At 38.6% G+C, this 14,784-nt stretch overlaps 1 protein-coding gene across 1 annotated transcript in view; it reads right to left on the bottom strand.

Annotated features, from left to right (window-relative positions):
- The window catches only part of LOC109834456 (stress-associated endoplasmic reticulum protein 2-like), an 8,084-nt gene continuing 3,497 nt past the window's right edge, over nucleotides 10,198-14,784 (bottom strand). Inside the window, exons 2-3 of the mRNA XM_020402475.1 lie at nucleotides 12,466-12,622; nucleotides 10,198-10,426 (exon numbers count right to left, since the gene is read on the bottom strand). Coding sequence (XP_020258064.1) covers nucleotides 10,380-10,426; nucleotides 12,466-12,622 — 204 coding nt within the window. The 3' untranslated portion in view covers nucleotides 10,198-10,379. The remainder of the gene's footprint in view (nucleotides 10,427-12,465; nucleotides 12,623-14,784) is intronic.

Raw genomic sequence — 14,784 nt, 5'->3', positions numbered from 1 at the left:
GTTACCTTGCAGCTGATGCGGTGGAGTTCCTCAGGAGGGTACAAAAATTCATGAATAGAAATGTGGCGATAGCAGGGTCAGCTGAGTACGTGTTTCGTAGGTTAGGTTTTGCAATTCAGAAAGGATTAGCGGCGCAGTTTGTTGCCTGCTTGTCATCATCACATGTGTAATTTTTTTTCTCTCTTATATTTTTAATAATAAAAGGATAATATTTTGGAAAAAAAACTCTCAGTAATGAACACAACAAAAACAACTCGACATTAGAAGAAATATAACACACATCAGATAGGAATCTCAGTTCTCATATCTCAAACCCAACTGATAACATCCAATATAAAGTATGTAACTAAAATGCAACAGGGAAAAAACATAACAAAGGACCCAAAGTCTACTTAGCTAAGACCCCAACAAAAAAATGATAATATGCCATTAGAAACAACAAATTTATAAAGAATCTCCTTCATCAATCTCTCAACCTTCTTCCTCCTCAAGCAACAGCAGGCATATCCTTGAGCCAAGCATCAATAGGTTTTCCAAGCGGAGGAGGAGTCGACGACGGGGCAGATGAGCGACGGAGGAGGAGTCGGCGACGAGGCGGAGGAGGAGTCACCGGAGAGATTGAGAAGGGGGGAGAGATAGAGATTAGGATTGAGAGGACAGAAAGAGAGATTGAGTTAATGGCTGAGAGAAGGGATCTTGGCCGTATATTGAAAATGAACGGTCGTGATTAATTTATTAGTAAATATTAGGAGATGGCTCATTAGTAGAGGATCCGGATCCCAGTCTTAGATCTGTTCATAGAAGCAGACAATGGTGACTGGCTTAGTTATCTTTATTATCTGATTCCTTTTTTCCATTATTTTTTCCCCTCAAAATATAAAACCTTTTTGTATTGAAATTGAAAGGGAGGCGTGATGTTACCAATTCCATATGCATTTTCTGTATTCCAGATGATGATTAATTGAATCATGCACTACCATCTGATCGCCTTTCAACCATTTCAATTATTTTAATTTTTTTAAACGTTTATATGTTGACTGTGCGGTCTGTGATGAAATTGCAATTAGTTGCTGATAATAGATGATTACTTTTAGCAACTTAATCACCATCTTTCGGCTGAGATTGCACGCAATTAATATTTGAGGGAGAGAGAGTCTCGTGATCATTGCGTGATTTTTGCAAAAAAGTCCATGCGTACTTGATCACGAGACTTGGGCTCCGTTGGTGGGGTTTGGTAATTGAGTGTTCACGGTTGGGCATGCAGCGGATAGGGCGGCAGAGGCAAAAGTGGGAAAACATGATCAAGCTTGTAAGGACAACCACCACAGTTTCATCCCGTTCGCGTTCGATACGTTTGGTTACCTTGCAGCTGATGCGGTGGAGTTCCTCAGGAGGGTACAAAAATTCATGAATAGAAATGTGGCGATAGCAGGGTCAGCTGAGTACGTGTTTCGTAGGTTAGGTTTTGCAATTCAGAAAGGATTAGCGGCGCAGCTTGTTGCCCGCTTGTCATCATCACATGTGTAATCATCAATCTCTCAACCTTCTTCCTCCTCAAGCAACAGCAGGCATATCCTTGAGCCAAGCATCAATAGGTTTTCCAAGCGGAGGAGGAGTCGACGACGGGGCAGATGAGCGACGGAGGAGGAGTCGGCGACGAGGCGGAGGAGGAGTCACCGGAGAGATTGAGAAGGGGGGAGAGATAGAGATTAGGATTGAGAGGACAGAAAGAGAGATTGAGTTAATGGCTGAGAGAAGGGATCTTGGCCGTATATTGAAAATGAACGGTCGTGATTAATTTATTAGTAAATATTAGGAGATGGCTCATTAGTAGAGGATCCGGATCCCAGTCTTAGATCTGTTCATAGAAGCAGACAATGGTGACTGGCTTAGTTATCTTTATTATCTGATTCCTTTTTTCCATTATTTTTTCCCCTCAAAATATAAAACCTTTTTGTATTGAAATTGAAAGGGAGGCGTGATGTTACCAATTCCATATGCATTTTCTGTATTCCAGATGATGATTAATTGAATCATGCACTACCATCTGATCGCCTTTCAACCATTTCAATTATTTTAATTTTTTTAAACGTTTATATGTTGACTGTGCGGTCTGTGATGAAATTGCAATTAGTTGCTGATAATAGATGATTACTTTTAGCAACTTAATCACCATCTTTCGGCTGAGATTGCACGCAATTAATATTTGAGGGAGAGAGAGTCTCGTGATCATTGCGTGATTTTTGCAAAAAAGTCCATGCGTACTTGATCACGAGACTTGGGTAATGAATGCAGGATTTTTTGCAAAAAAGTCCATGTCGGCATGATCACGAGACTCATTTAATCATCGCGGGAATTTTGCAAAAAAAACCCAGCAAGGCGTGAATACGTACGCATTATGCGTCCCTGAAATGTTCTCTCTCTCTCTCTATATATATATATATATATATATCACCATGTTTTTTACTTTGTTTGAGAAGAACATTGTTCTTGTAATATCACTTGTTTGATCAATAACAAACTCTCGTTTGGTAATAATAAGTTTGTGAAATGATATTTCAGGAATAAACATGTAGGGATAAGTTGTGACTCAAAACAATGCAAAAATCAACATAAAAAGTTGATTTCAAGCTTTAACCATCGATGGTCACGAGGAAGACATTGTGGTCCATAGGTCATCGATGGACTAAAGTCAACAATCTATATTATTTAGGAATGAGAAATCAATCATCGATAGACTATAGTCAACCATTGATGATTGTTTCAACTATTAATGGACTACAATAAATAATCTATGAATTCCATAAACGAAAATTTACACAATCGATGGACTACAGGGAATCATTAATGATCAGCATCAACCATCAATGATCGAGTTTAACCATCGATTGTTTGGAAGCATTTTGGCAAATTTTCAAATTTAATTTTAGCCGTTTGATCACAAATTTGCTCTCCTATTTCAACACTAATTAGAGGACTTCCTTTCAATTCAATCAAAGTCTATTTAGAGAGGGATTGGAGAAGAGATTAACAACAAGAAAGAGAGAGGAAATTTGCATAAGTTTGAGAGATCAAAATCTAGGGTTTGGGAGAGTTTGAGTAAGAATTTGATTCCCTAAGCCTCGTTCAACTTCTTCTCGTCATGCTCAATATTGAGAGATTGTTTCAACGAAGAGGAGTGCCCTTTGTGTTTGACTTCAATACCGCTTCTTCATGGATGTTCAACGTCATCGATTTGAAGGATGGTTTGTTAAAAGGGCTGTAAGATCTTTTTAATTACACTTTAATTATTTTGAGGGTAGGTCTTGTATCAAACTTGCGAGTTTGACGGTGTAGTCTAGCTAGAGTAATTCAGAGTTAGTGTGCTCAAGCCAGAGTAATTGATCGTGTGGCTAACTAGGGCAATGTTTCTTCTCGTCAATGTGACTAGTTGGGTATCTTGACTGGTTTTAGGTAAATTTCAGGGTCCTATTCGTAAAGCCTACTGAATCGGGTTATGATTTAGGGATAACTCCAATCATAGTGAAGAAGGCTATTCTCAAGAAGGAAGAGGTGACGTAAAATTTTGATCCGAACTATTATAAAAATCTCGTGTGTTCCTGTGTTGGTAGCTTTTAGTTTTTTACTTTTATTTTTTATTTTTTGCTACATATTCTCTGTCTATCCAAAAAATTTATAGCAATCCTTATACACCCCCAGGGCTTGCATGCCGTTTCCAACATAATAAAAAGATCCTTGTTGAATTGTTAGATTTACATAACCTTGGAAGATACAATGTTGACGGTGGATTTAAGCATGCGCATTGTACTGCTGTTGAAAGAATACTTGCTGAATTCCTACCTAATTAGGTGTAAATGCTGATCCATATATTAGATCAAGAAGGATGAAGATGCTTAAGACAAAAGTTAGCATTTTTTTGATATAATTAACTGCAGTGGCTTCTGGTAGGATGAAAACTAAGCAATGTGTGACTGTTGAGTAAGCAATTTGAGAAAAAATATTTTCAAGTATATACTTATTACATTGTAATTTATAGTCATTTATGTACAACTTGCTATATCTTGTTTATTTAAAACTACTAATGTGTTTTTGTATATTTTATTGCAGTTCTACAAAAGTTGTTGCACATTTCAAGAAGAAAATTTTCACACTTTGAAACCATATTTATTAAATTTTATAAGAGGCGATAGAATAGGGAATGGAACACTAATGGCTTTACGGAGAAATTAGATTGGGAGGTTATTAATGAGACTGAAGAAATTTTTGTAGGAGATGATTATTGATCGCTATACAGCTATTGAGTTACCTCCTCAAGCAATGACACCAGAGAGCACAGGTGAAGTCTCATAAAAGCGAGCAAAGCGATAAGGATGTCTAGGGATAGCAAGTCAAGCGAAGAGATCATGAGGTAAGCGATTGCATATTTGGAAAATGATCATGTTAGATCTAGCCAATTTATTAGGGATGATACATGCTAAGTGATCCGGTATTTGATAAGATGCAAAGGTTTACTGAAGAACTAGTTAAAGTAGATTTAACTATGCATGAATATTTGATGACAAAATAGACGATTGGTAGTAATCATAATTTGATGGATATGTTCTTTACAGTTAGGGTTGATCTGAAGGAGATGTGACTTATGTAACGGTAATCTTTAAGATTTGATGATTTAGATATTTGGTTTTGGATGATTAGTAATATCTATATTCTTTTCAACATTATGACAATTTACTTGCTAATTGGTATTGGTTATGTATGTTTTGATGTGAATATGGATAGTTTTCATAATTTATTGGTAATGAACTATTTTATAGAGTAAGACGTCTATCAACTTAATTTGATGTCCACCAAACTTCCTAGTCACTCATTTATTAATATAAAAAACCTTTTATTTTATGCAAGGACCCTAGACATTATGAGTGGCTAAAAAGTTTGGTGGATAACTTTTTGCTATCCACTTAAGTTGACACAAGTTTTGCTCATATTTTATATATCTATGACTTTTGAATGTGGTGTTATCTATATTTGGATATTTTTGTTTATATCAACTTTAAAACTGTGGATGATCAAGTACAATTTATGTAACGCCTTGCTCAGAAATCAAAGCAGCAATGACGCTTGGCATTCGATCATGTCAAAAGGCCACCTAAACAGGGCCCCATCATTTCCTCTATAAATGCTCCTCGAGACTCGACAACCGACAACAATTCAAACCTCAACTTACGCCCAGCCCATAAATTTTGAGCGATTGACTCAATGGACCGATAGCTCGCGTAGCCAACTAAAAACGCGGTGTTAGTCAGCCCTGAATGGAGTTGACTCGAACAACAAAGATAATTTTAACGAGTTATCATTAATTCTCAGTCCATTTAATTAAAATATCATTCACTAAGCTTACTCTAACAAGCCGTTTCGATTCAAGCTTATGTGTACTTGGACTTGGTCTACTCCAGTAGAGAACACTTCTCATTGTTCTTGAGACAAAGATAAATATAAGACCTTGACATCATTTTCATAAACCCAAGGCATATGCTACTGATTCATGGAATCATTATAAAAAACACCCAAGGCACCACCAAACCGACTAGCAATTCAAGTCTCAAAATTTGAGTCATCCCAATCCATAAAACCAAGAATAGTTCAACATGAACACAAAAGATAATACCAATTGACAAAAAAACATTTGTTATTTATATCTTTAAAACATTTATGATACAATCTACAAAACAAAAATATATGGATATAAAAAAGCCCCAAGGAAGATTGGAAGACCGAGATGGATCAACACCAGGACCAGGAGACAACAGAGAAATCGACTGTACTTCCGGCTCGGCCCCTTTATCTTTCTCAAGCGAAATTACCCAACTATCTCGAGCCAAGCCCTCATCGGCCTGCTTGCATGAGCCCTCGCCTGCCTCACTAATCTCCTCAGCATCAGCCTCATCATCCGTGTCCTTATCCCGACACCGCTTCTACCTAGATCAAGTTGGCCATGTTGTTTCTCTACCTCCAACCGTGTATCCAAGTAACTAGCGACCCCTTAGAGGATAGTGGAAATGGTTGAGCACACTTCTCATTTTGGTTGGAAGCTATGCTAGGAGATAATCATATCCCGTCTTGCAAGCCATCGTCACCTCAACCTTCCCAAAAACACTGTGGCAATAATCCTCAACGATTTCAAATCGATAAGCTTCAAAATCCAGGTGAGCAATACGGATTTGGGCCTCAGTGAGGGACAACTCGCGCTGAGCGCTCTCTTCTTGGTGCTTCTTAAGGGCCACTCGCTCCTCTTCCAGTTCAGCATTCAGATGTTGAGCAACATGACAATCCACCTCGGCTTACTCCAATGCTCGGTCCCTTTCCCGCCTCCCATGCGTGACATTCTTAGATAAATGTCTTGTCCTCTTATTCTGCTCGTGGAGCTCACACTTAAGCTCGTCAATCTCGACTGACTTTTGATTATTCGAGGCTTTCAAGCCCTCAAACATGTTCTCTTGCACCTCCATTTCTCGACGCAAGTCACCTAATTCATTCTTCTTAGTCGACAGCGACAGAAGAGCCTTTTCTAGATCAGCCTTTTGGGCTTCTGACTCCTCGTGAAGTTTGAGATAGGAAGCTTGGACTCGCTCCTTCAGCTAAATACTTCCTGCTCCACCAAAGCCATGCGGACCAGATAACTCCTAAGACTCAGGTGAAGGTCGACATCTGGAACTTCCACCTTAATCTTTGCATTACAGGGCAACCAAAATTGCTCTACCGCTTTTGATTGGACGAGCCAAGAAGTGAGGATAGACCTCCTCACATCAAGATAATGATTAGGCTGGTGTTTGTACTCTAGGGTCGGCTCCTTCTCATATCGAAGGGCCAACCCTAGGGGATCCTATCAATAGCATCCTCAGCCTATTCCATGCCTCAGGGTCGATCTCATCAACACGATGAGGATATGGCCATCCATGTTCCTCGAGAAGAGATGCCCCTCTATGGAAAACTCCTTCCCTTGACGATGGGTTGACTTGACGTTCCTCGGGGGCCTTTCGTCCCCTGCTTGTGCTTCGATTTTGGCTGGGATCTCAACTCCACTAGCAAACCCAACTTCGGCTTCGACCCTCTAGATGTCAGCCCCCTCTTCTCGCTCTGGGAACCCCTCGTCAATACAAATGATATCAATCTCTGCGGACTCAACCGTCATTTTGGGCCCTCGACTACCCACTTTTCTCAGCCTTTTCTTCTTCTTGACCTGAACAACCGAACACATCAACCCCGTTAGCCTAGTGGCTATCTTGGCCGCCTGATCACAAGCCACCGCTGCTTCCTTAGGCGCAAAATCTGAGCGATGACGTTTCACTGGCCTTGTCGAAGACCCTACCTAAGCCCCCTCCTGAGCCTCAACTAGCGGGACCCTCGGCGCCTCGATGTTTTCCTAGAATGTTAGTGAAGTCGCCCTAAGTATATCCTCAGCAAAAGGAGGCTCGCGGGAGATACCGACTACTCGCAAGACCGATTTGTTGAGTAAGGCTTTCATCTTACGAGAGCCCGTATACGCCTTAATATTCTCCAGTGCATATCTCTAAGCATTGGACAATGGTCCCGCTTTCAAAGCTTCCCTAGAGACCTCAAGCTAATGAGAGCAGCCCAAGTTTGAGTAGTCCCCTGCAACCTATACGAATTTTACCTTCTAATCCTTAATCGATTTAGGGGGATCGGTGACTGTCTTGTATCCCCCACAATACCTGAAGATGGAAATGGGCTTCTTGCTAGTGAACCATGACACTGACAAGGTGGCCAAGCAAGTTTAAGGTTCGACTCCCAACCACTGAAAAATGACGACAAACTCCACTAGGGTCGCAATTGATTTTGGCTTCATGCATCAGTGATATTCTTAAAGCCTCAAAAACACAACGAAGAAAGAAATACAGCAGCTAATGTAAACCATAGTCCAAATGCCTTATGTACACCGGAGCCTGACTTGCATCGCTGTCAAAGACCGCTTGGGACTCCACTAGTGCTGTCAGAACGAAGGCCCATGGAATGTCGAACCTCTTATGTAGCGCCCTCAACTGTGGCGCTTGGCACTGTCGAATCGTAAGCGTAGAATCGGCCAGAGTTGCCATTGAAATCATTCTAAAGATCACTGGAAAAGAAGATGAAGAATCATAGTCTTTTGTGGTTAGGGTTCAAAAATCTTTGAAAAACAGCACCTTCCCCTATACCACAACAGCCATATTTAGAGGTAGCTCAGTCAAACAACTATCAATATATCGACGGTTGACATAGCTCTAAACCAATGGTCGAGATTAACCCTGGAATCCGAAAGAACCACTCCAGAATTTAGGCACCCCTTGCCTTAATTAGCTCACACTCAGGCATGAAAGACAAGGTGACAGCAGCCCTGAATTATCCTTCGGCATCAACAACATCACATCCAAAATGACTTCTTAGTCACCCCTCATTAATGCACCCCATGACTCGACAAACCGTTATTTCACTCGAACTCGGCGTAGTCCAAGTGAAAGGGGCCAACTATTACGACCCAAAAATCACTAAGTACTGATCTCCATTAAGACGTTGATACGTGTCCCTACATCTAATCAAATAAATCCCTAACATAGAAGAGTCAAGCCATCTCCGTAGCCGACTCAATCAACGGATAACGTGCATAGTCGAGTCAAAAGGCTGTACTTGTCAGCCAACCCACTAAGACTCATACTTAGCCTACATTTCAGCCGACAACTCGCATAACCAAGTCAAAAGGCGATGCTAGTTGGCCCTTGACCAAACAAATAGAGAAACAACAGTTATCTCCAAACCCTCGCTAGCCGACTGCCCTTGCATTATCTGACAAATCATTATTACTCTAGCCTCCATAGTCTTTATGACTCATCAGACTCAGACAGCGCCAATCACCTGCTGTTGTTCCTTCATTATATGACCAAATGAGCCCCCTCTTCCGTGTCCGACACCTCGAAGATGATTGCTAACTCAGCTGCAAAGCTGGACCCTACCCAAGTTACCTCTTTGCCCTTCCAATCCACTATAAAAGGGAGCAGCATTTAATGGGGTAAATGCTAGTTTTTCATGCAACTTTGAATTACTCTATCTCTATACTTCCCACTCAAGATCAATTACTGACTTGACCATCGAAGGAACAACCAGAGATCCCAACTCCTCCCTCTTACGAGCTATTTATGTGCAAAGAAGAGCAATAAACCCCAAAACCCGCCATTTGAAGGAGTTTGGAAACCTAACACTTTCATTTATGTGCAAAGAAGAGCAATAAACCCCAAAACCCGCCATTTGAAGGAGTTTGGAAACCTAACACTTTCATAATCCTCACACAACCCCCTTGTTTGATAACTGACATCAACAACTATAGTTAATGGAAGATAAATAATTGATAGTTATGAATAGTACCTTCCACTAAGTTTGGTATATAGATATATTTTTAAGTCATGCTTAAAATATCATTTTTTTATAGTTTTCTCTCATTAATCTCGTAGCATCGCATGGCTCAATTTTTTCTATTTCTAACTTAAAACAAACAAAAAGAATGGTTCTCCGAGAAATACATGAAAATCATTGCAAATGCTATTTTAACGCCCTTTTCCAATTCCTATCATTGTAGTAAATAAACTAAACAACCCCTTCTACTAACTCTACTCTATTGGCCCCAAGAAAACTTCCTAAACATAACTGCCCTTGCTCCAGGAGTGGAAAGGGAGCAAAAGTAAAACAATTACCTTTTTTACGTTAGAAGTATTCTACGTTTAAGTTAGAATCCGGATTACAAATCTATCAAAATAGCAAAGAGTGTAATATCCTAAAAAGAATAGTCCCACATCAAAAGATGATGGGGGGATTTGAAGTGTTTATAAGATAACGCAAAAGACTCAAGAGCAACAAATGCTAGCACTTTTTGACAGTGAATTTAGCCAAACAACAAGTTGCTTTTAGTGAGTCGCTTATATTGCCGCAATGGGCTCGTGAGCAAGAGGCATGGCAAAGAGAGTGACAGAATAGATTTCTGATTCACTGATATTCACACTAATACGCGATCATGGTTTCTTCTCATTAAGAAAAAATATACAAGAAACGATAAGGGTTGCAAGGGATAGATACAAATTTACAATAAACACGCTGAGCAATGATAATAAGCGCAAGAGCAAGCTTACCAGATACAAAGCAGTAGTGTGGAGTGCATTGGAGAAAATCTCTCTTTATTGCATGAAAAACCTAGTTTAACTTCGTCAACAATACCATTAAGTCGTACACAAACTCTAATTGTTTTCTCTATAACTTTCCCCTAGATGAGTTTACACAAATTTGGCATATGTAAATCATATACTTTAAGTGCACCTTAGTCGTCAGCTATCACCGGCATCTTATGCCATCCCACCACTTGCTGCTGTTCTGATTATCTGAAACAGAGCTGAAATCAAGAAAGGAAAAGAGAAGTATCATATTAGAGCCCCCGGAAACATCAAGTTCAGTTGAATAATGGGATAGAAGGGGGGAGCATTTGATCAAATATGCAAATAATCTGATAGATGCCTCTACAGAAATCCAACCAAAGAAAAAATGAACAGTTTTCATGAGGGAAAAAAGTCAAGGGTGAATTCGCGAAACCCCCCAAAACTTTGTGACATTTGCCAAAAACACCCCTTTATTTAATTTTCCGACTACTGCTCCCAAAGCTTTTCCCCAGATAACCTCCCGAAAATTTCAACTTTTCCACCCCGCTCCCCTAGCCACCCCCCCTACATAAAATCGATGTACACTGAGGTATGAGCATATGTCTTGGCTTTATCTAGTATGACTCTTGGAAGTCTCAACATCATTATTCAAAGCTCTACCGTGTTAAATCCAAGTGTACCCTATAATATGAAGACACGTATCTTTCCAATTCTTAGAGACCATCTCCTACAACAGTATAATAGAGAAAATAATGAAGATTTGGAAAGTATATATCTCCTTTGTGCAGAATCATTTTAAAGATATATGAGCTTTCACAAGACAAAAACCAATTAGATGATGTGGAAAAACATTTCTGAGTTATAGTTACAACTGTATCCTGAAATTAGTACTAATATCTGGAGAAACATTCCAAGTGGCTCCAAGCCTACAAGCATTCATGGCCTGAAATGAAATTTGTCCAGAAACAAGATGATGCTATCTACATAAGCAATCTACATATAGAATAGGCTCAAATATTTGTCTAGCAACATAGATAACAATAAGAACAAATATGATAATATGATATCCTGAATGCTCATATAACTGGGGGATGAAGACACCAGAAGGTGGTGTAGAAGGGGAGAGAGGCAAAAATAGACCCAATAACCAATTAGTGGAACCAATATCTGTTAACGATAACACAATTATTTATAAACAATGTTAAAAATAATATGTTTTTAATCATGAAATAATGGGTTAGTGGCGTAGTAAAAATTCATGCTTGGTATCATTTTGAAATATGCTATGTAACCTTTAGAAATAACACATACACAGTGTAGCGCTCCAATATTTCAATAATAAGTATTATTATTTCAATATAATGTATGTTATTTTAGTGTAATGTAAATATAATTTATAGTTTATGGGTCAGATAAAAAAAAATTCCCGATATTTCAAAAGCTTTTGTGGCTTTATGGTTTGTGTAGAACCATCAGTCAAGCCAAAAAGTTTAGATCCGGTTAGGAATATGGAAGGAGGGGGAAATTTCACTCTCTTGAGTGCTTGCTAGGACTTAATATTGTTTGTATTAATTTTAAGAATTTTCTCTTAAAATTGTTTAGATTGTTTATCTTCAAAGTGCCTTCATTAAAATAATGAATATTTATACATTTCCTTTAAAGTACAAAATAACAGAATACATAGAACACTATGCTATTTGTGCTTTTAAGTTACCGGAAGCCGAGCATTCCGGCATGCAACTTTCAACATTGTATATAATATCGCATGTAACCACTTATGATAGGTACATAAGGGTCATCATGGGCTTACCAGACTTAAAAATATATGAGAACTAGATCGAACTACGCTAATGTAACAAATGGTTGACCAGATGACAGGTGGTATCCTACAAATGGTGAATTTACCTTTTTGGTGTAAACATAGTAAAAATCAGCTTGACCTACGACATAGATACTTTAGTCTGGTTAGATTTATGAATTTTCACAAAGCATGGTTTTTTTTATTGAGATGAAGGTAGCCAGTTTTTTAGTCAAATTGGAGCACACTCTAGATATGCCGCAAACCCTGAAGGCCGTGATTTTAGAAAGAAACTTTCTGATGATTCAAAGTTTAAAGTAATGTCATGATAATAAAGGCATTTTGAACTAAAATTGTATGTATATTCTCTCTACTAAGGTGGACATATGGGGATTGTGTTAAAAAGCAATTTTTGCCTGTAACCAGAGTAACTAATTAAAACACGAAGAGAGATTTAGAAGGAGAAAGAGAGCTTACATGATCCAATGACCACGAAAATAAAAAAGCCAAGCACAATGGGTCCTACAGGATAGTCAGCTCCTTTCTTAACAGTTGTCTCAGGGACAGATCCCCTCTTGGTGATGTTTTTCTGAAACTTCGCTGTCTTCTTGTCCGCGAGACGCCTTGATGTTGTCTGTCAAATACATCATAACAATCACAACTCAAGCAATTGTGACAATAAACAGCAGCTGAGTCTCTAGAAGGACTACAGTGCAATAAGAAAAGGCATGTACTTCTACTATAGCAACCTTACTATATAGACATGCATGCAAGGCTACACATAGCAAGCAACAGGAGAGAAACTACCATCCTGACATTATTAGATTAAATCCAACTTCTGAGAACTAATGTTCTATATTATCCAGGTAAACATATGGCAACTTAGAAATTTGATTTACATACATGACACATGCATAAACATCTCTCTCAACCCAACAGAGCAGCATTACTTTGCAGAAAGTAGTAGAAGCAGTATAAGAAGTATAAAATACACTTCTTCATTCTTTTACACTTGGAACAAGAAACAGGATTGGGGAAGTAAAATCTGAACAAATATAGATAGAAAAATGGAAAATGGATCCATGCTTACAATTCAACCCAAGTTGAGCATTTACAGGCTAGCGTGTCTCATCATTATCCAAGCCTCATTCCTATTGGTGATGACTTATACTTTAGCGAATGAGAAATGGATCCATGCTTACAATTCAAGACAAGTTGAGTATTTACAAGCTAGCGTGTCTGATCATTCTCCAGGTCTCATTTGTATTGGTTATGACTTATACTTTAGTAAAAAGCCTTTCAGATACTTTAAACTGTAGGCTAAACATGAACTGTTTCTACTTACTGTGAGAAATGTGCAGTATAGTTATGCTAATGGCTGTAAAATGTATAGAGTGGGTACTAATCTGAAGTTGCTCAAGTTCAAGCTCAAGGATCTTAATAATAAGTCCTTCTACAACAATAGTGAGCGGGTCCTTAGAGCTCACAAAGAGTCGAGAGGATATCTTGCATCTTCTTCAACAAAATACTACTGATCTTAATCTTCATACTCCTGAGAAAAAGTCCTTGAACAAATATGTTAATTTGTTGGATGCAGAAAGAGATTTTACCACCAGAAATCTATAGTTCTATGGACTATTCATGGGGATAAATGTACCAAATTTTTCTATAATGCTATGAAAGCCAAAGGCATTTCAACAGAATCATGCCATTGTGTAATTCTGCAGGTCAAAGGCTCACTGATGGGGCGTTAATTGTCAATGAAACCCTTCCCTTTTGTAGGGATCTCATGGTGACTGCTCCGGATGGTCTTTTAAAGCCAGATTTTAGTATATTCATGCGGGCCATGTCCCCAAAATGATCACAGGATATAGCTCAGTAAAGTAGTTACTCATGAGGAGATGAAGTCTGCAGTTTTCCCCATTTCTGAAGATAAGGCTCCAGGTCCCAACCGCTATTTGCAAATTTTTTCATGCAATATTGGGATAATGTTGGTAACGAGATTACACAAGCAGTATTTGACTTTTTTGGTAATGGGAGAGTATTGAAACAAGTGAATGCTACATCCTTAACTATGATTCCTAAACTTCAAAGTCCACAATTTGCTTCTGACTTTAGACCCCTAGCATGCTGTAATTTCATTTACAAAGTGATTTCCAAGGTTATATCTCATAGACTCAAATCAGTTTTTGGAATTTTAATCAATGAATCTCAAAATGCTTTTATCAAGGGAAGGATTATTACATGTAATGTCTTATTAGCCCATTGTCAAAAACCATGGAAGGAAACACAAATCCCCAAGGTGTATGATTAGTATGGACATCAAGAAGGCATATGATACCATATATTGGGGTTTTATGAAGCGTATGTGGGAGGGATTGGGCTTTCCTAGTACAATGGTGCCTTGGATAATAGCACGCATTACTTCCCCTCACTATTCTATCTACTTTAAAGGTGGTCTTCATGGATATTTTCCAGGTAAAAGAGGGCTACATCAAGGAGATCCATGTCTCCTTACCTATTTGTGCTTGGTATGGAGTATTTGTCTAGACTGCTGCATATTAGATGTCAACACAGAGATTTCAAATATCTACGAAGGTGTAAGAAGATCAAGCTTACTCACTTAACATTTGTTGATGATTTACTCTCATTTGGTAGGGGAGATTTATTTTCTATGAAATGCCTTCAAGGTTGCTTTGATGAATTCAGTAAAGTTTTCTGGTCTCAAAACTGATAAATGTGCTATTTATTTTGAGAGGTTATTATTATTATTATTATTATATTTATTGGGATGTT

The sequence above is a fragment of the Asparagus officinalis genome, chromosome 3 (assembly GCF_001876935.1).
Source record: "Asparagus officinalis chromosome 3, Aspof.V1, whole genome shotgun sequence".
Classification (NCBI taxonomy): Eukaryota; Viridiplantae; Streptophyta; class Magnoliopsida; order Asparagales; family Asparagaceae; genus Asparagus; species Asparagus officinalis.
The sequence above is the reverse complement of the archived record's forward strand: the minus strand, read 5'-3'. Positions and strand labels throughout refer to the sequence as shown.